Below are 19,549 nucleotides of genomic sequence, written 5' to 3'. Positions count from 1 at the left end.
GGAGTTTCAGGTTGCGGGAAGCTTTGATCATGCCACTGCACTCCAGCCTGGGTGACAGAGTGAGACCATGTCTCTAAAATAAATTTTAAAAATTATCAGTTAGAAAAATGCATTATAGGCCAGGCACGGTGGCTCACGCCTATAATCTCAGTACTTTGGGAAGCCGAGGTGGGCTGATGGCTTGAACTCAGGTGTTCGAGATCAGCCTGACCAGCATGACAAAACCGCCTGACTACTAAAACTACAAAAATCAGCCAGGTGTGGTGGTACACGCCTGTAATCCCCGCTATTTGGGAGGCTGAGGAGGGAGAATTGTTTTAACCTGGGAGACGGAGACTACAGTGAGCAGACACTGTAGCAATGTGCTCCAGCCTGGGTGACAGAGCAAAACCCTGTCTCAAAAAACCAAAACCCCAGAAAGCACAACCCGCACAGTATATATACAAGTACAAGATGATGGGGGTCCCCCTGCAAAGCAAGTGTTAATGTCCACTAACTGAGCAGAAGTTAAACTAGTAAGGGAGAAATCTATTAAGACATAATTGTTTGGCTTTGTCAGTTTTTCAACTTGAAAATAGAGTCGGCAGCCTCTGAAGAGCTGTCTTACTCCCTCTGAAACTGAGAGGTGAACACAGTGGTTTTTCAGGAAGCCTTCCTTGGCTCAGAGAGAGCAGAAGCTAGCCCACCATTGCCACTTCCTGGAGGGCTGTCACTGCTAGCTAATCAGACAGTCGAAGTGGAGCTTCTGCCCAGGAGACAGTGGGAAGGAAGTGTGGGGTTAGCCTTACGGCAAAGGGCTGTTTGCAGGGGGAGTGCCTGATGTGTAGCAGCTGGTACTTTTCCATCTTGGAACTGCCCTTCATCCTGGTTCTAATTTCTCATCGTGGGATTTTTTTTTTTTTTGGTCTTGTTTCTAGATTAGAGATCAGGAAGAAAATACTTTTTCTTGTTAGAAGTTTAATTTGATCAGTGTTCCCTATTCATGAGTTACTTCTGTGTTATCCTTGAAAAGCTAAACAGAGGGCCAGGCCCCGTGGCTCACGCCTGAAGTCCCAGCACTTTGGGAGGCCGAGGCGGGGCGGATCATGAGGTCAGGAGATCAAGGCCATCCTGGCTAACATGGTGAAACCCCATCGGTACTAAAAATCTAAAAATTTGCCGGGCATGGTAGCACGCACCTGTAATCCCAGCTACTCTGGAGGCTGAGGCAGGGAGGTCGCTTGAACTGGAGAGGTGGAGGTTGCAGTGAGCTGAGATTGTGTCCACTGCACATAGGTGACAGAGAGAGACTCCGTAAAAAAAAAGCAGGGAACTTACTCCAAACTGTAGAAAATAACTGTATATGATGGTGCGTACCTGTAATAGCAGCTACTCAGGAAGCTGAGGCAGGAACTGAGAATCAGCATGGGCAGCAAAACAAGACCTTGTCTCTAAAACAAAAAATAGGTCACCAAAAAACCAAAAATCCCACAACATTAGGAAGTTCCACATGTAAATATTAACGAAAAACATAGAAGAGTTGAATCTCGTGGTAAGTTTTACCTTTAGAGCAAGGGTTGAAACTGTCAGATTCTCATCATGGGATTTGTGTTCCTTTGTTTTTTTTGTGAAGGGTTTGGTCTTTGCTTTGGAATTCCAAACTTTCAGCTCTCTGTTTCTGTGTTGAGTCTTTACTGTGTGTCAGGCACTGGACTAAGGAACGTTCAAGAATCTTACATTCAGGCCCAGCGTGGTGGCTCATGCCTGTAATCTTAGCACCTTGGGAGACCAAGTCAGGTGGATCGCCTGAGGTCAGGAGTTCCAGACCAGCCTGGCTAACATGGTGAAACTCCATCTCTACTAAAAATGCAAGAATTAGTCAGGCATGCTGGTGGCCGCCTGTAATCCTAACGACTTGGGAGTTGAGTCAGGAGAATCACTTGAACCCGGAAGGCGGAGGTTGCAGTGAGTTGAGATGGCACCAGTACACTCCAGCCTGGGTGACAAAAGGGAGACTTCATCTCGAAAAAAACAACAACAACAAAAAAAAGTCTTACAGTCTGCTTTCCAAGAATTCACAATCTAGCTGGGACCAGGTGAAAATCGACTTCCAATCTGGTCTGGTGATGACAGAGGAACGATGTACAGACAGAACAGAAAATGGCGCGGCGGTGCACGACTGCTCTTGGAAGGTCAGAAGTGTCACTGAACACGAGGAATGGGGTCATGGCCTGGCTCCTGAAGAGTGGATACTCACTGTCCATGGAAACGTGGATTTTTACTTCCCTTGCGTGGCGTCTTTCATTCTGTCCCCGACTTCCATCCGAAAAACTTGCCGTGACATCCAACTGTGGAAGAGGTCATGACACAGAGCTTTCTGTAACAAGTAGTCCCTGAACTGGGCCAGGCTAAACAAATACGCCGAGAAGGGTTTCTGGCCACAGTTGATAAAAGATGAGTGGAGAGTGGGAATGGTTGGTGCTATGTTTATTCCATACCTTTTGGATGTTCTCTAAATTTTTGTCCCTTTTTACTATGCCATGTAGGTGGAGTTTTCAAGTCATGTCCCATAACTTGGATCTTTGGATTCTCAACTCAGTAGCCCCTTGGTGTGACGACTCTTCCACAATACCTTATTGTAATGTGGAAATAAAGTTTGGAAATGACATGCACAAATATATATTTAATTCCATATAGCTTTACTATACTGCAAAGAAAATATAACTGTGAAACAAAATAGCGTGTGTTGCAACATGTAAATGTTCAAGTCGGGCTACAGGAAAGATGTGTCCATGGATAATCACCTTGAAGGCACCCTCAGAAAATGCACACCGTTGCCAGGTGTGTGGTATTGTGGACTCCAGTACCACCAACACTGAGTGATGCTTCACTTGTAGTAGTCTGTTCTCCCACTGCTAATAAAGACATACCTGAGACTGGGTAATTTATAAAGGAAAGAGGTTTAATGGACTCACAGATGCACATGGCTGGGGAGGCCTCACAAACATGGTGGAAGATGAAGGCAGAGCAAAGGGATGTCTTTCATGTCAGCAGCAAGAGAGCTTGTGCAGGGAATCTCCCATTTATAAAACCATCAGCTGGCCGGGCACGGTGACTCACACCTGTAATCCCAGCACTTTGAAAGGCTGGGGCAGGCAGAGCACCAGAGGTTGGGAATTCGAGACCAGCCTGACCAACATGGAGAAACGCCATATCTACAAAAAATACAAAATTAGTCAGGCATGGTGGCACATGCCTGTAATTCCAGCTACTCGGGAGACTCCCTTGACACCGGAAGGCAGAGGTTACCATGAGCCAACATTGTGCCACTGCATTCCAGCCTGGGCAACAAGAGTGAAACTCCGTCTAAAAAAAAAGACAGGAACCATGATATCTCATGAGACTTACTACCACAAGAACAGTATAGGGAACTGCCCCATATCACTCACCCTCCAAGAATCACACACATTCTGAAAGTGTATTCATTCATTCTTCATGTACGTAGTTGTTGCACTACCCACGTGGAAATGCAGGGCTCAGATCGTTATCCACAGGCTTTTCATCAGCATGAGTGTCCGGGGCGGCAGTCTTTATTGAGTAAGCCTTCATCTGCATTGCAAGATGTCTACCATCCCTGCTGCCATCGCCAGCCATCCTGTGACAAGCAGAAAAAGGCCCTCATACGTTTTCAGAATTCCTGCTAAGTTCCACTACCTTAAACAACTACGCTTGGAAGTCGGGCTCTTCGTGTGGTTTGGGTACCTGAAAACAGACAGCCAACAGTTCATTTCAAGGTCTCATTTCTGCATCCTTGATGATATTTCTCGCCATCAGATTTGTTGATGACTTTAGACTAGCAGTGCCATTTAACACTAGAAATTGGATGTCACTGACTGAGTCCTGTGGAAGGGATATTTAATTTCCATTAAAATATGAATTTCACCTGCCCTTCCGATGCTTTTCTTGGTCTTAGCCCAACCGGAGCTGCTGCTACTAAGGAACGATAGGATTGTTCCATAATTTTCATTTTACCTTTTCCTTTTTTTTTTTTTTTTTTTTTTTTTGAGACGGAGTTTCGCTATTGTTACCCAGGCCGGAGTGCAATGGCGCGATCTCGGCTCACCGCAACCTCCGCCTCCTGGGTTCAGGCAATTCTCCTGCCTCAGCCTCCTGAGTAGCTGGGATTACAGGCACGCGCCACCATGCCCAGCTAATTTTTTGTATCTTTAGTAGAGACGGGGTTTCACCATGTTGACCAGGATGGTCTCGATCTCTCGACCTCGTGATCCACCTGCCTCAGCCTCCCAAAGTGCTGGGATTACAGGCTTGAGCCACCGCGCCCGGCTACCTTTTCCTTTTTTTTTTTCCTTATGACCCTGCGCCCAGAATGAACTTAGAGAAGCAGAATACGAGGGCTACTTTGACAAAGATAAGACCATTGAGAAAATTCCTTTTGTTTGGTGTGATCTATTTTCTAAGGGCAGTCATTACATTGTTGTTATTTAAGAGAAAGAGAGACAAAGGAAAAGAAGCAAACAGCTGGTGTTTAACGACTCCGTCAGACCCAATTATAAAACATCAACTAGTTACTTTGATTTGTGTACATCCATGCCCTGGGTATACTTAAAAACCCTAGACTGTGCCAGAACTCATCTTGGCTTTGTTGACATTTATCTTTTAAACGTAGAAGACTATTGATGGCACCTCACCAAGGTTATAACCCCTTTATAATCATTAATTTTTAATCTGGAAAAGGGTCTTGGAGGCAACAAGACTCATCTATATTTTCTTGGATGCTCAAATGAAAATATACAGGACTCAAGCATTAGCTAAAATAATCCAGGAAAGCCCCGTCAGAGGTTAGGAATGTGATATCTTTCTGTTTCTAAAAGCAGCAGCCCTTTATTTAAGATGCTTTTCCATTTAATTTAATTATCTTTGAACTTCCTGTTGAAGGTTTTGAAAAATAGATGTTAGAGGGCAGGGAACGAGTTTAGTGTGTTAAGAGTGCTCCATTTATGGGTGTGGGTCTTTATTGAAATCTGTCTTTGGAGGCAATGCTTTTTTAAAAAAAAAATTTAAATTTCAATTCTTACTTTTAGAGATGGGGGTTTCTGTTGCCCAGGCTGGAGTGTAGTGAGACAATCATAGCTCACTGCAACTTCGACCACCCAGGCTGAAGCAGTTCTTCCCCTCCCCCGCTCAAGTAGTTGAGACCACAGGCACATCCCACCAGACCCAACTAATTGCTTATTTTTTGTAGAGATGGTGACTCCCTCTGTTGCCTAGATTGGTCTTGAACTCCTGTGTTCAAACAACCCTTTCTCCTCAGCTTCCTAAGTGCTGGGATTGCAACCATGAGGCACATTACATGACCTGTATTTATTTATTTATTGAGACGGAGTTTCGCTCTTGTTGCCCGGGCTGGAGTGCAATGGCGCGATCTCGGCTCACCGCAACCTCCGCCTCCTGGGTTCAGGCAATTCTCCTGCCTCAGCCTCCTGAGTAGCTGGGATTACAGGCACACGCCACCATGCCCAGCTAATTTTTTGTATTTTTAGTAGAGATGGGGTTTCACCATGTTGACCAGGATGGTCTCGATCTCTTGACCTCATGATCCACCCGCCTCGGCCTCCCAAAGTGCTGGGATTACAGGCTTGAGCCACTGCGCCTGGCCCACATGACCTGTATTTATATTGCTGAATCACCATTGTCAATCTTGAAGGGAGACTTTGTTTTGATGATGCAAGATTGAGGTTTTAGTCATCTCTACGTAGTTTCCTCAGATTCCTGTTTTTTTTTTTTTTTTTGGGAGATGGAGCCTAATTCTGGCGTCCAGGCTGGAGTGCACTGGTGCGCTCTCAGCTCAATGCAACCTCTGCCTCCCAGGTTCGAGCAATTTCTGCCCCACCATCCCATACAACTGGGATTACAGGCATGCCACCACACCCGGCTGACTTTTGTATTTTTACTACAGAAGGCGTTTTGCCATGTTGGCCAGGCTGGTCTCAGTCTTATGACCTCAGGTGATCTACCCTTCTCGGTGTCCCAAAGTGCCAGGATTACAGGTGTGAGCCACCCCACCCAGCCTCCCTCAGATTTCTAATAAAAATAAAAAGGTGGCCCCGTGCGGAGGCTCACGCTTGTAATCCCAGCACTTTGGGAGGCCAAGGAGGTAGGATCACGAGGTCGAGAGATCGAGACCATCCTGGCCAACGTGGTCATACCTCTTCTCTACTAAAAATAAAAAAATTAGCCGGGCGTCGTGGTATACACCTACAGTCCCAGCTATTTGGGAGGCTGAGGCAGGAGAATCGCTTGAACCCAGGAGGCGGAGGTTGCTGTGAGCCGAGATCGTGCCACTGCACTCCAGCCTGGCAACAGAGCGAGACTCCGTCTCAAAAAGTAAAATGCATAAATAAATAAAAATAAACAGCTGTATGGAACGTCAGAACGTGGTCGTTCCATGTCGTATTTCCTGTTTTTAAGATTTACAGATATTAACGATTCCCTGGGAACACTGGACTTCAGTCGCCTCTCTCCATCAAAAAGCGACTACTGGGCCATGCTGGCTTACAACAGGTCCAAGCTCTGCAACATTCTCTTCTCCAACGAGCTGCACCGACGCCTCTCCCCACGCGGGGTCACCTCGAACGCAGTTCATCCTGGGAACATGATGTACTCCAACATCCATCGCGGCTGGTGGGTGTACACGCTGCTGTTTACCTTGGCCAGGCCCTTCACCAAGTCCATGGTAAGAGAACAGCTTCTGGCGCCGCAAACACCTTGGGTCCTAGAGAAACCTGCACACGTGTGTCTCCACCTTTTCCAGTTCTTGCAGGGATGAGTCTGGTCTCGATCATCGCATTGTCCAGCCCATCGTAGAGGGTTCTTGAACACATTCACGTCAACGTTAGATTAAATCTGTCCTTATAAATGCGTCTCGGAGGGCTGGGTGGAAGATGTGGTTTCTCAATATCATGTTAAGTATGGCTGAAAGTGCTATGGAAATAATCATGTGGGTTTTTTGGATGATTTGGTCTTTTATTCGGAAACTTTGAAAATCTCTTTTGTTGAGTGCAGCACTTGAAAACTGCTGTTTTGTGTCAGTAGGTGAACGGCATACATTTGTGATGACTGAAGTTTCAGCAGATGTGATTCCTTTGTTTCATAGGTAATCCGTAATCCGTATCTGATGTTCTAAATCCTTCTAATCGGTGTAAAGCTCTCTTGGAGAATCCTTTGATGGCTAGGAGTGGGTTTTCTTCTTTATTTTCCCAAAGATGAATTATTTTGGATGAAGCGCTTACCGTGGTTACATTTGGAAGTGTTTACAAGGGTGATACGACGTTTTTATGTTTTTGATGGTTATCAACCATATGAAGAAATTTCTGTGAACCTGTGGTAGTAGGAAGTCATTTGAATGAAAAAAGCGCACTGTACACAATATATTTGATAGATTATTTTTCAAAACCAAGGGACTTCAAAAATATCTTTGGATACCAGTATTCCAGTTACCCAAACTTAAAATCTACTCTACATTAATCATCCTTTTCCCAAACACATTTGGCCTTTAGAAACATCACAGGCTTGTAGAGTTAGACCTTGGATATTAATAAAACAAAGCAAAACAACAAAAAATGAAGTGTCACAGGCCTGACTGTTAGTCTTCAGCTAATCTTACAACCTTGGAAACTGTCTGCTGCTTTCTCTTCCACTCATTCCCACCTGCCATCTTTAACCTTCACGTTTGGTGATGACTTTTAAAACCACATCAAAAGTCGTTTGAACTGCTTAGGACCAAATAAGTAAGTACGTCTTTTATTCTGATCACCCAAGTGGTTTTTATGCTAAGTAAACAGACGTATTCCAAGAACTGAATACTTAAGATCCGTTCCAGTGAAAGGATCTATGGAGAAAGGTTCTCCATGCCGCAGGGTGGGATTGATCTCTGGGAAGTAAATGAATGAAACTTACCTGCAGTTGGATCACAGAGCTTTGAAATTTCCCTATCACTTTGCTCTCGATGATTGCATAAGCACAGACTCTTCTTGAAGGTTTCTTTGCCTGTGTTTATGCCTCCTACCCTGTTCTGTCCTTCAAATGCATTGCCATAAAAGAAGAAATACGGATCTGAAGTGGGTGCCAGTGCCATTTAAATGAGGAGTTTAGGAGAGGAGAGAGGCGGATTCTTCCTGATTTTCCGCTGGCCCAGTGCCTGCCTTCCACATTAACAAGCCCAGTCATCAACCATGATTTGTAATCTTTGCGTCTTGAGTCATCTCACTTGCATTGGATCACTGATGGGTTCTAAGGAACGCCTTTCTATGGCATCAGACAGTTTTTCTCCTTCTTCCATAAGGTCCCTCGTCAGAGAACATGATGGGAAAGATGTGGAGATGGATCTGGGACTGTATGGAAGTCGGTGAAGGGCGATGTAACTATCCTGCCTTTTGTCATAGACTCTAATGGATGAGGACTTGTCAGAAAAGAGTGGAAACTGTTATTCTGTCGCTTCATCCCCTTGCTTAGAGATTCTGGGCCAGGGCAGGAGGGAAAAGAAGGAAGACAAGTTCTGCTAAAATAAAGGCAGGGTAAATATTTTTATTTATTGGAGAAGAGTTGACTGTTAACTAATGTTGAATATAATATACTTCATCAAGTCAGACTTGAATGTTGGCTAATTGGACCTAACTGGAGTATTTCTCAAAAGTACCAGCAAACTAAGTTGGGTAGGTGACTGTATCGTATCAGAGTGTTGCTGTTTCGGGGTTAAGTGTCTTCAGGACTTGGGCCAAGTGGATAACCAGAATGTGGGGTTAGAAATGGAAGCAGAAGCGTGACCGTGCGGGTGAGGTCAAGAGATCGAGACCATCCTGGCTAACATGGTGAAACTTCGTTTCTACTATGAATTAGTCTCTACAATGAATTAGATGAAGGTTTCCTCGCAGTGAGCACCATACCCGGAGCGTGTCCCAGTAATGCCAGTTGCCCAGCCTCCGTGCCTGACTCCTTTGCCTACCCCACCCATGAGCAGAAGCCTCTGCTGCACCCTACCGCAGTCTCTCCTGTCCGCCTGGTAGGAGAGCTCAGAGACCACTTATGAACGGGCCTCAGCGCCTATAGCAAGGCAAGGCTTGGGGGAAACAAATGTCCTCTGGGAGCATCCTTGGGTAAGAGATGAAGTGAGCACTGCGCTTTATGGCCCTGGGTGAGACAGGTGTGGGAAGATGAGTGGATAGCTCGTGAGAGTGTTTGGAAAAAAGCGATGGCTCAAAAATTCCAGGTTTTTTTGAAAGTGTCTGGGGAGGAGCACTCACAGAAAGGGCAGGGGACGTTAGCATTTCCCTTGTACTTGAAATGGGATTTGACCTGGCTTCCTGGTGGTGGCAAGAGAAGAAAGTGGCCTGGCATAGTGGACCTCACAGCTGTCCTGCTAATGTTGCTGACGGAGAGGCTCAGCTCTGACACTTGATCACTGAAATAACTTAGGTCACCAGCCTTCTGAGCCTGTCTCCTTACGACGGCAGTTGCGATACAGGTTGGTGTAAGGACTGACGATAATGCATATCACATCGATAATGATGGGTATAGAATTTCTGCAGTGATGATAATCTGGCTCTCCAGGATGGCAGCTATGGGCCACATGTGGATATTGAGTGCTAAAAACGTGGCTGATATGGGGAAGTGAAGTTTTGATTTGATTTCATTTTAGTTAAGTGGAATTGAAAAACACCACGTGTGCTGAGCAGCTGTCATGTCGGAGAGCACCGTCAAATGCTCTGCCCAGCACAGTGCCTGTCCCATAGGACAGGTGCGTAGCACGCACTTCTTGCCACGACGTCTGTGACTCTTCTTGCTGTGAGCAGTACCTTGGTCCTGGTGATTATTCTCCAAAATGCAATCTCTGCTGATGGAACAAGAATCTGTAAATTGGGAGCTGGAAGGGGAAGGGAAGGGCTTTACCCCTGGCCCCAAAGACTCGGGGAGAGGCTTACTGGCCAAATAGGAAGTGAGTCCAGCTGGAGAGAGCCTGATTCAGCGATCTCCAACCTGCACGTCTTACTTGTGAGGAAGCCATAGTGGCGTGGACTTTTCTTGTTTTTGACCTTCAGTGATTGGAAAGTAGCAACTTCTGCTGGGTGTGATGGCTCACGCCTGTAATCCCAGCACTTTGGAAGGCTGAGGCGGGTGGATCACGAGGTCAGGAGTTCAAGACCAGCCTGGCCAAGATGGTGAAACCCTGTCTCTACTAAAAATAAAAAAATTAGTCAGGCGTGATGTTGAGCACCTGGAATCCCAGCTACTCAGGAGGCTGAGGCAGGAGAATTGCTTGAACCCGGGAGGCGGAGGTTGCAGTGAGCTGAGATCACACTGTTGCGCTCCAGCCTAGGCAACTGAGCAAGTCTCTGTCTCAGAAAATAAAACAACAAGAAAATGGCAACTTTTATTTGCCATAAGTGGACTTTAGATAAGCATGAAGATTATGAAGACTATGAAATATGTAGCTAAGTTGAGAGTCTTACTAAAATCCCCTCTAATATATTTAAGTATTTAAGCCTTTGGTAGTCTTTTTAGCCATCAGGGTTCTATAGATCAGGTTGGTGCAAAAGTTACTGTGGTTTTTGCCATTGAAATTACTCCCTCACTTCATGCAGAGGTGGAGTGGGCATTCTGAGCTTACTTGTCAAACTCACAGGCATTCACTTTTCTTTCATAAACATTTGATTCTGCATTTAGGAGAGGGATCCCCATGAAGGTAGACCTGGGCTTGGTCATTTTCCTACTAATATAGACTGGATTGACTGGAAAAATTATCCTCTTGGACTGTCCTGTGTGTGTGGCCTGGCGTTGCTTCCATCGGGATACAGCGTCTGTTTCTGGGACAAAGGGTATACTTCTGCCATTTTAATAGACATATGATGGGACACAGCACGTAGTTGCATCCCATTTCTTCCCCAGGTAAAGCTTTGGTTTCTAAATGCTAATCGAGAAGCTTAGCTGAGATGCAGTCTCCCTATCACCAGATGGCTAGCGTGCTCCGCTTTGTCTGCCTTGCACCTTGGAGAGGGTGTTTCCTTCTGACATGAGTATTGCTGGATACACATTCCATTGCGTGAGGTCAAGGGAGCAAGAAATACAACCCAGCCTTGCGCTCGGAAGCCCTGCCTTCGTTTCTCCACTGTAGTCGGCTCCCTTATGTATTTAACAGCAGTATTCTAATATCAACGTCCCTTTTTTATTTGCTGTGACTTGCTGTGACTACGGTGATTTTAGTTACAGTAATTAGGTCACCCTTCATGGAGTCAGGCTATTTTAAGTGCCTCTTTAAGGAATATTGTTGCAGATCAGTAATTTTACAATTGGATGTTCTTGTGCAACTTTATTAAACGTAATCTGTCTTTTAAATGTTGCCCTTTTACAGTTATACATTTCTAATTGTTGCTGTAAATGCATTATCGCTCTGAAATTAATTAATTTTTCCATTTTGGCCGCCTGCAGTATAATAATCACTAATGAGAAACTCATTGGAATCAAGTCTCAGCACAGCGGCCCCTACTGGTAATGCCGTGTCTCTGCCACGCTTTTCCTCGTGAGATCCAGAGAACTGGACAAGTGTATTGGGTGAATCCTGGGGGAGAAGGGTTTGTTCCCTCCTCCCTCCAACGTATGGTAAAATAAAAATGATAAACATGGAAACTGAGTTATTTTTAAATGTCATTCAAAAAAAAAAGATGCATGATTCTTCAAACAGCTGCTTCTGAAATATCTGAAACATTTCTGAGCACTTCCTGATAATGAAGTCACATCATGTGTGCATTACGTATTTATTTTCCTGTCTCTAGAGCATTATTTTATGCAGCTAAATTATGTTAAAATATGTTTCACATACATGCATTAATATCTATCGTTTGGTAAGAATTTCTGAGTTGGTGAAGAAAGTATGTACTGTATTTTAGTATATATATGTATTTACATATACATATTATTCAGTGGGTTTTAATTCAAGAAAACCAGGCATTGTATCTGGTACACATGAGGGATTTTCAGGGCTAATCTTGGCTTTTTGCATTTGTAGCCATGTGTGATGACTTTAAAATCCTACCACACTTCCCAATAAGATGCAGGTTGGCAGTTTATCCCAGATAGCATGGTGGTTTACGTATCAGCATATATTTTCATTCATTTCTCATAATTTCTATTAGAATTAAGAATTCTGAGTTCTACAGTCTTAGAATGATGATCTTTGTTTTGTAGTTGAAAAGCAGAGAGCGCACCTAGTGTGTTCAAGAAAATGATACATCAGCTCTGCAAACCTTCACTTGCTAATCTCAGCTGCCTTTGCTTTGTCCAATGCACCCTAGTGCCCTTCCCATCTATATCTAGTTGTGCAGTTACGTTTTCTTTTTAAAATGTTTGATAGCACCTCCAGTGAAATTAATGCCCTCACCCCCCCCGCCCCCCCACCTAAACCCCTGCCACCGTTTTCTTCCACATAAGGTTTCAGTCCTGGTAAACACACCCTCGTCAGAGTTCCCAGGTCCAAGCCAGTCCTTTGTGGATCAGTATGTAAATTTGAAGCTGAGCGCTGTCACGTGCCTCTTAGGAGTGTTTCGTGCAACCAAATATTTGCGTTGGCAGGTAAGAGTAGAGAGAATATCATGTGTTAGGGTAGCAGGAGCTTAGCAGATGTTTTAGGGAGCTGCATTTTCCAATCATTTTACATTAAAAAATGGCTTGTGTGTGTAGAACTTCTGCGGTGATCAGGTTACGTTTCCTGTGCCCCTGTAAAGCCAGTCATAGTGCTGAGTTTTAACGGATGTGCGGCTACCCTGCTAATGGATGGGCCTGCAACGCTGGTCTTGTTGCAAAGTTATAAATTAAAACTAGAAAAAGCACAAGATGTCATGCTTCTAACCTTCGTGAAAGCCAAACAGGGTAACTTTGCCCTTGAATAACCCACTGCAGGGTGATTTATAGTTGTACAATTTAAAACATAATGAAGGAGATAATAGATGTTGATTTGTTCTTTAAATTAGTATTTTAGAAAAATACTTCTCCCCCTTCCGCCGTTTAAATACCTGCAGCTGACTACACTGTAGATACCATCAAGGACAAAGCCCTCTGCTTGAATGTTTATTGGTACACTGGTGTATCACATGCAAGGCAAAGGGTGTAGAAAACAGGCTTCTTTTTGTTGGGAGGAGGAAATATGATTTTCAAAGTGGAGATTTCAGTGTATTCTAAACAAATCTGAATATTTTGAGACTCTTGAGTGGGGGTTGTATTCTCTGATTGCCTTTCTCTTGCTGGTCCAGATAGGTTAGAAAACTGGACTTTCATGCCTGTAATCCCAGCTCTTTGGGAGGCCAAGGTGGGCGGATCATGAGGTCAGGGGTTCAAGACCAGCCTGACCAATGTGGTGAAACCCCATCTCTACTAAAAATACAAAAATTAGCCCGGCATTGTGGCACAAGCCTTTAGTCCCAGCTACCTGGGAGGCTGAGACAGGAGAATTGCTTGAGCCCAGGAAGTGGAGGTTGCGGTCAGCCGAGATTATGCCACTGCTCTCCAGCCTGAGACTCCGTCTCAAAGAAAAAAGCAAAGAAAAAGAAAGAAAACTGGCCTCTCAGGACCCCTTTGTGGTTGGCCCACACTGGCACTTCTCTGCAGTCGCCTGTCAATAGGAGGACCTGGTAGCTGACTGGCTTACCCCCACTCACGCCACCTTCCCGCAGCCTCAAACATTCTTCTTCCTGCCTCAGATTAACATCAGCATTGATTTTAGGAATCCTCCTTTAATTATGTCCAGAGCTTTGAAGTTTACAGTGCTCGCTTCTTCCAGAGACCAGTGGATATAGTAAGTTGGAAAAGAGCAGAGGATTTAGAATCGAGAGGCTTGTCTTCAGAACTCAGCCTCTACTCCCTTTTACTTTTACAATTTTGAAATAATTTGGTCTTTCTGAGGATAATTTTTTACATCAGTTTAGCAGCTTAGGCCAAGAGTTATTACTACCCACTTAAAGGTGGTTGGAATAATAGAGGGTTTGCTCTCCCATGTATCTGGAGGAGTCAACGCAGCAAGGGCTGTGTTTGGCTGCTGTATGGGTGGCTCCGTTGTGATGATCTTCACTTTTCCCTTACGCTTACAAGATGGCTGCTGTGGTGCCAGCCATTGCATCCTACTCGATAAGGTCCGAAGGGACAGATGGGAGAGGTGAGGCTCCTCACTGTATGCCTCTTTCCTTTATCAAGAGACAGTTCTGCTTCAGAACTGTGCTCCTGAGCTGACTTACTGTCAGATCCCACTGGTTGGGGCTGAGTCAGCTATTTATATCCTAGCTATAAGGGAGGCTAGAAAAGCATGTAACTGGTGTTTTGAGCCTCTAGGGTGGGAGGCAAACTCCGAAGGCAAGGAAAAAAGCTAGGGTAGTGGTGTTAAATAGGTGGCACATATTTCAATTATTTTCTCATGTATCAAATGGAAATGCTCTCTATTTTATAGGGTGGTTGTAAGAGGAAGTGAGCATTCATATGGAAGGCATCTGGACTTACCTGGTTCCCATCCACTTGACCCACTACACCTCCAGCCACTCCTGGCTCCATGCTGTTCCTTCCTAAGGGTTTTGAAACATGATGTTCTTCAGCCTAGAATACTCCTCCTCTACTTTTAATTTGCACCCGTCCCACAAAACTCAGTCCAGACAGCGCACCTTAAGGAAGCCGTTTTGGTCTCTCAGACTAGATCAGCCTCTCCAATATGTTCTTTGAGACCAGCCATTGCCTAGAATACTGTCTGACCCCTAAGGGCACTCCGTAAATGTGTGCTGAATGAGTCCGGGAAGGATCCCTGGAATTTCTTCTTTATAACGTTTAACACAACTGCAATTTAAAAATAAAATTTCTGTAGGGTTGTTTTTTTTTTTAATGTATGTGATGGAGTCTCTCTGTCACCCAGACTGGAGTGTAGTGGTATGATCTCGGCTCACTGCAACCTCTGCCTCCTGAGTTAAAGCGATGCTCCTGTTTTAGCCTCCTGAGTAGCTGGGATTACAGGCATCTGCCACCACACCTGGCTAATTTTTGTATTTTTAGTAGAGATGGGCTTTCACCATGTTGACCAGGCTGGTCTCAAACTCCTGACCTCAGGTGATCTGCCCATCTTGGCCTCAGCCTCCCAAAGTGCTGGGATTACAGGCATGAGCCACTGTTTCTGGTCTGTAGTTTTTTTTTTTTTTTTTCTTTCTTTCTTTTTAAAGACAGAGTCTTGCTCTGTCGCCAGGTGCTAGGCTGGAGTGCAGTGGCACAATCTCTGCTCACTGCCACCTCTGCCTCCTGGGTTCAAGTAATTCTCCTGCCTCAGCCTCCTGAGTAGCTGGGACTACAGCTGTGCACTACCACGCCCAGCTAAAGTTTTGTGTTTTTAAGTAGAGATGGGGTTTCACCATGTTGGCCAGGCTGGTCTCAATCTCTTGACCTCGTGATCCGCCCTCCTCGCCCTCCCACAGTGCTGGGATTACAGGTGTGAGCCACCGTGCCTGGCTTGTAATTTCTTATTAAATGTCCGTCTCTCCTTCTCTTGACAACAGTGTTTTTCCCTTCACGCTACTGTATTTGTGGTCCAGAGTAAATTCTCAGTAAATGTTTGTAAATGAATACATGAAAGATGACCAGGTGCTGGATAAATGACAGTCCTTAATGTATTTCTTACCATTTGTCCTTCTGAGGTAGGCAAGGCAAGGGATTACAGTTTAGAATGTGTAAAAACAGAAAAGATAAGGCAAGGTGACCTGCCCAGAGTCACACAGCAAGTGCCCAGGGTGCCCCACAGGCTCATGGTCAAGTGCCATGTAAGGGATGTACCCAGCGGTGTGGGTATGTACAGAGGGATTGAATGTAAGGAGAGAGACATGAGGCATAGGCGCCACAAGATAAGCTGTGGAGCTAGATGGCTCTCGGGTCCAACCCTAGCTCCCTCCCATTCTAACTCTTGGGCGAGGTTCAATACCTGCTTAAGATTCATGCATAAAACTGGGAAGTTATACCTACCTCATGGGCTTGTCTTGAGAATTAAAGACATTATGAACCTATGGCCTCTAGAATGTGCTAGAAGCTTAAGAAGTGTTAACTGGTATTGTTATTGGCATTCAGTAGAAACGAAAGATTATGAATGTTCAGCATTCAGAACATGCTAGATACTCAATAACCATTATTATTGCTGTCATTATTACCATTTTCCCCAGCTTTATTGAGGTATGTGTGGGAAACACACACATATACACTCACGGCCAGGCATGGTGGCTTGTGCCTGTAATCCCAGCACTTGGGGAGGCCAAGGTGGGAGGTGACTTGAGCCTGGGAGTTCAAGGCTGCAGTGAGCTATGATGGTGCCCCTGCACTCCAGCCTGGGTGACAGAGCAAGGCCCTGTCTCTGCAGGAAAAAAAAAAAGGGCATATATTCATGGTGTGAAATGTGATGTTTGATATACACGTGCATTGTGAAATGACTCCCACAGTCAAGCTAATTAACATATCCATCACTCGACATAGCTGTCATTTTTTGTGTGTGGCAAGAACATTGAAAGTCTAGTCTCAGCAGTTTTCAAGTCCATAATACATGATTATTATTATTGTTAACTATGTTCACCATGCTGTACCATAGATCTCTAGAACCTATTCATTGTGTCTAACCGAAATTCTGAATCCTTTGACCGCGATGTCTCATTCTCCCTCCCACTTCCCCCAGACCATCTCCTACTGGGAACCGCCATCTACTCCCGCTTCTGTGAGTTCAGCTCCTTCAGGTGTCACTCAGATAATGAGATCATGGAGTATTTTTCTTTCTGTACCTGGCTTAATTCACAAGAAATTGGTTGCTTGTCTTCCCATTGTTTATAGATAACTATTCTTCTAATGATGTCACTGTGTCTGTCACAGATGGTCTAGTTCTCCCTGTTAACATTGAACATAGAAAGCTCATGTGGGCTGGGCACAGTGGCTCACACCTGTAATCCCAACACTTTGGGAGGCCAAGGTGGGTGGATCACATGAAGCCGGGAGTTCGGGACCAGCCTGGCCAACATTGTGAAACCCTGTCTCTGCTAAAAAAATAAAAAAAAAAAAAAAAAATTAAAAAATTAGCCAGGCATGGTGGCTCGTGTCTGTAGCTCAAGCTGCTTGGGAGGGTGAGCCAGGAAAATCACTTGAACCTGGGAGGCGGAGGTTGCAGTGAACTGATATCACACCAGTGGGATCCATCCTGGGTGACCAAGTGAGACTCCATCTCAAAAAACAACAATAACACCAAAAGAACAAAGAAACAAAAAAAGCCTCAGGAACCACTGAGGCGGATTACAGAAAGGTCATCAGAATTCATTAGGGTTCCGCAGAGCGGATTCTAAGCCCCGCTGGTTGCCTGTTTGAGCGGCACCAACAGCACACCTTAGCCTGGAGGAAAGATCGGCCCCTCTCTTGTTAAAGAGAAGGAAACTGTGTCTGCACTGGTGAGGCTGGAGCACCTCATCACTGTATTTTTTCTGCCTTGCTTTATAGTGCTTTATGTCGACCTCGGCCTTTGTTCCTGAATGAGCACCCGAGAGGGGGAAAAAGTGACGATCTGGCCTTAATATGTGTGACAAATTATTTAATGAACGTTTAACCAAGATTTGCAATTCCCCTAGTTTTATCTTCCTCCTTTCTTTTTCTTCTGTGTACCCGCTGGCATTTCGGTAATGCACTGCTTCTTTATAACTCTTTCTGGCTCTTATATTACTTTGCCTTTCTTTTTTCTTTTAAGTTTGCGGTGCCTTCTTTGATCCTCCCCTCTTTCAGTTTCCTTTTCTCCAATTTCACGCTGCTTTCCAGTGATTTTTGGCTGCAGCACAGTTTAGATATTGGAGGCCAGCCTGATTAAACCGATGCCAGGAGTTTGTAGTGCCCCATGACGACATTTCTGGAATGTTTCTTCTATGAACATTGATTTTTGTATAACTCACTGGACATGTTGATTTTTCCCTGTGAGGTGTAAGGTAATGTTTTCCTAGCAAAAACAAAGAGGGCTCAAACCTGGTGCTCAGAATCGTTGGGAAACGAACCCCTCTCTGTCTTCTTGTGACACTGTGATAAAGTAATACTTCGCAAATCAGCTAAGAACATGTTTCCAGCTCCATGCCATGCTCCGTCGTTGTGGATTTACTTCTTTATATCCTAACTGATCTCATACCATTACTTAACTCATGTAACGTCATTGTAGGGCGTGCTCTCGTTAAACACTTGAGGGTCTCTGAGCAAATTACTTATCCTCTCCGGTTCTCAGTTTTCTTATCTGTAAAATGAATCAGTTCACTAAGAGTAGTCATCCTGTGGGTTAATAGAACAGTTTCATTTGAAAGTAAAGAAAAAACGGAGACTAACAGGGGCCCACAGACCTTGTGTTTCATCAATTTTGGATGATAACTGAACCTACCACCATCATTTTCCAAGAGAATGGATATTTTAATGTGGAAAATTGTCGGAAGGATGCAGGGGAGGAGGAGCAGTCGTCTCACTGGAATATATTTGGCTTCATTTAAGCGCTGTGCCGTTACTCCTTTTCCCTTTGTTGGAAGTGACTGGGTTGTACTTGGGAATGACTGGCTAGAAAACCCTACGGGCACCGTGTAAGCGCCATAATTCTTGTGTATATGTGTTTCAGATCCCAGGTTCCAAACCTGCAGTAAGACTAGCTGCATCTCAGTTAATCACGTAGTGAGCCCGATGAGCCCATCTGTGAACTGCAGACCTTTCTGGACATACCACATAGTGGGGTGAAGGGAAATGAAATGATAAAGGTTCACATCAGGGTATAAGCTGACCTAGTGCAGAGATTCTTCTTTCTCAAAAGCCATTCTTTCAGGCTGTGCCCTTTTGTAAATATGACACCCCATCTACTTCCAGAAGGGATTTGGGGCATTTGTGAGTAAAGGGGGCAAATGTTCTAGAAGAAGGGCTCTCTCCTGAATCAATTCATGTGTGGGCCACAGAAAGCTTGGCGTAAGATCATTTTGATGTGCATGTGTTCGTTCATTCATTCAATGACTATTATTGAGCATCTAACTTGTGCCAGGTGCTCTGCTAGGGACAGAATGCTAAACATGGTCCCTGTCCTCATGGGGGCCATATGTTGGGGATACAGATGATAGGCATGGACTTGAAGGGAGAAACCACTCAGACTTCGGGCCAGGAAGGAGCTTTAATTTGAGTAATTGTTTTCACTGATTTATCTTCAGAGAAAGAAATAATATCAACTTTGGCTAGTGAGCAAAGCAAATAAACCAAATGCTTCATAGGCTGAGGTGGGCCAGATTACTTGAGGCCAGGAGTTTGAAACCAGCCTAGCCAACACGGGCAAACCCCGTCTCTACTAAAAATATAAAAAAATTAGCTGGGCATGGTGAATCGCGCCTGTAGTCTCAGCTACTCGAGAGGCTAAGGCAGGAGAATTGCTTGAACCTGGGAGATGAAGGTTGCAGCGAGCAGAGATTGTGCCACTGCACTCCAGCCTGGGTGAAGGAGCAAGACTCTGTCGGGG

At 44.8% G+C, this 19,549-nt stretch overlaps 1 protein-coding gene across 3 annotated transcripts in view; it reads left to right on the top strand.

Moving 5' to 3' along the window:
• Positions 1-19,549, top strand: part of WWOX (WW domain containing oxidoreductase) — a 1,146,684-nt gene that overhangs the window by 338,158 nt on the left and 788,977 nt on the right. For all 3 annotated transcript variants that reach the window (XM_039475359.2, XM_074404819.1, XM_074404815.1), the window contains exon 8: positions 6,469-6,733. In XM_039475359.2, coding sequence (XP_039331293.1) covers positions 6,469-6,733 — 265 coding nt within the window. The remainder of the gene's footprint in view (positions 1-6,468; positions 6,734-19,549) is intronic.

Source organism: Saimiri boliviensis, chromosome 1 (assembly GCF_048565385.1).
Source record: "Saimiri boliviensis isolate mSaiBol1 chromosome 1, mSaiBol1.pri, whole genome shotgun sequence".
NCBI lineage: Eukaryota > Metazoa > Chordata > Mammalia > Primates > Cebidae > Saimiri > Saimiri boliviensis.
The sequence above is the reverse complement of the archived record's forward strand: the minus strand, read 5'-3'. Positions and strand labels throughout refer to the sequence as shown.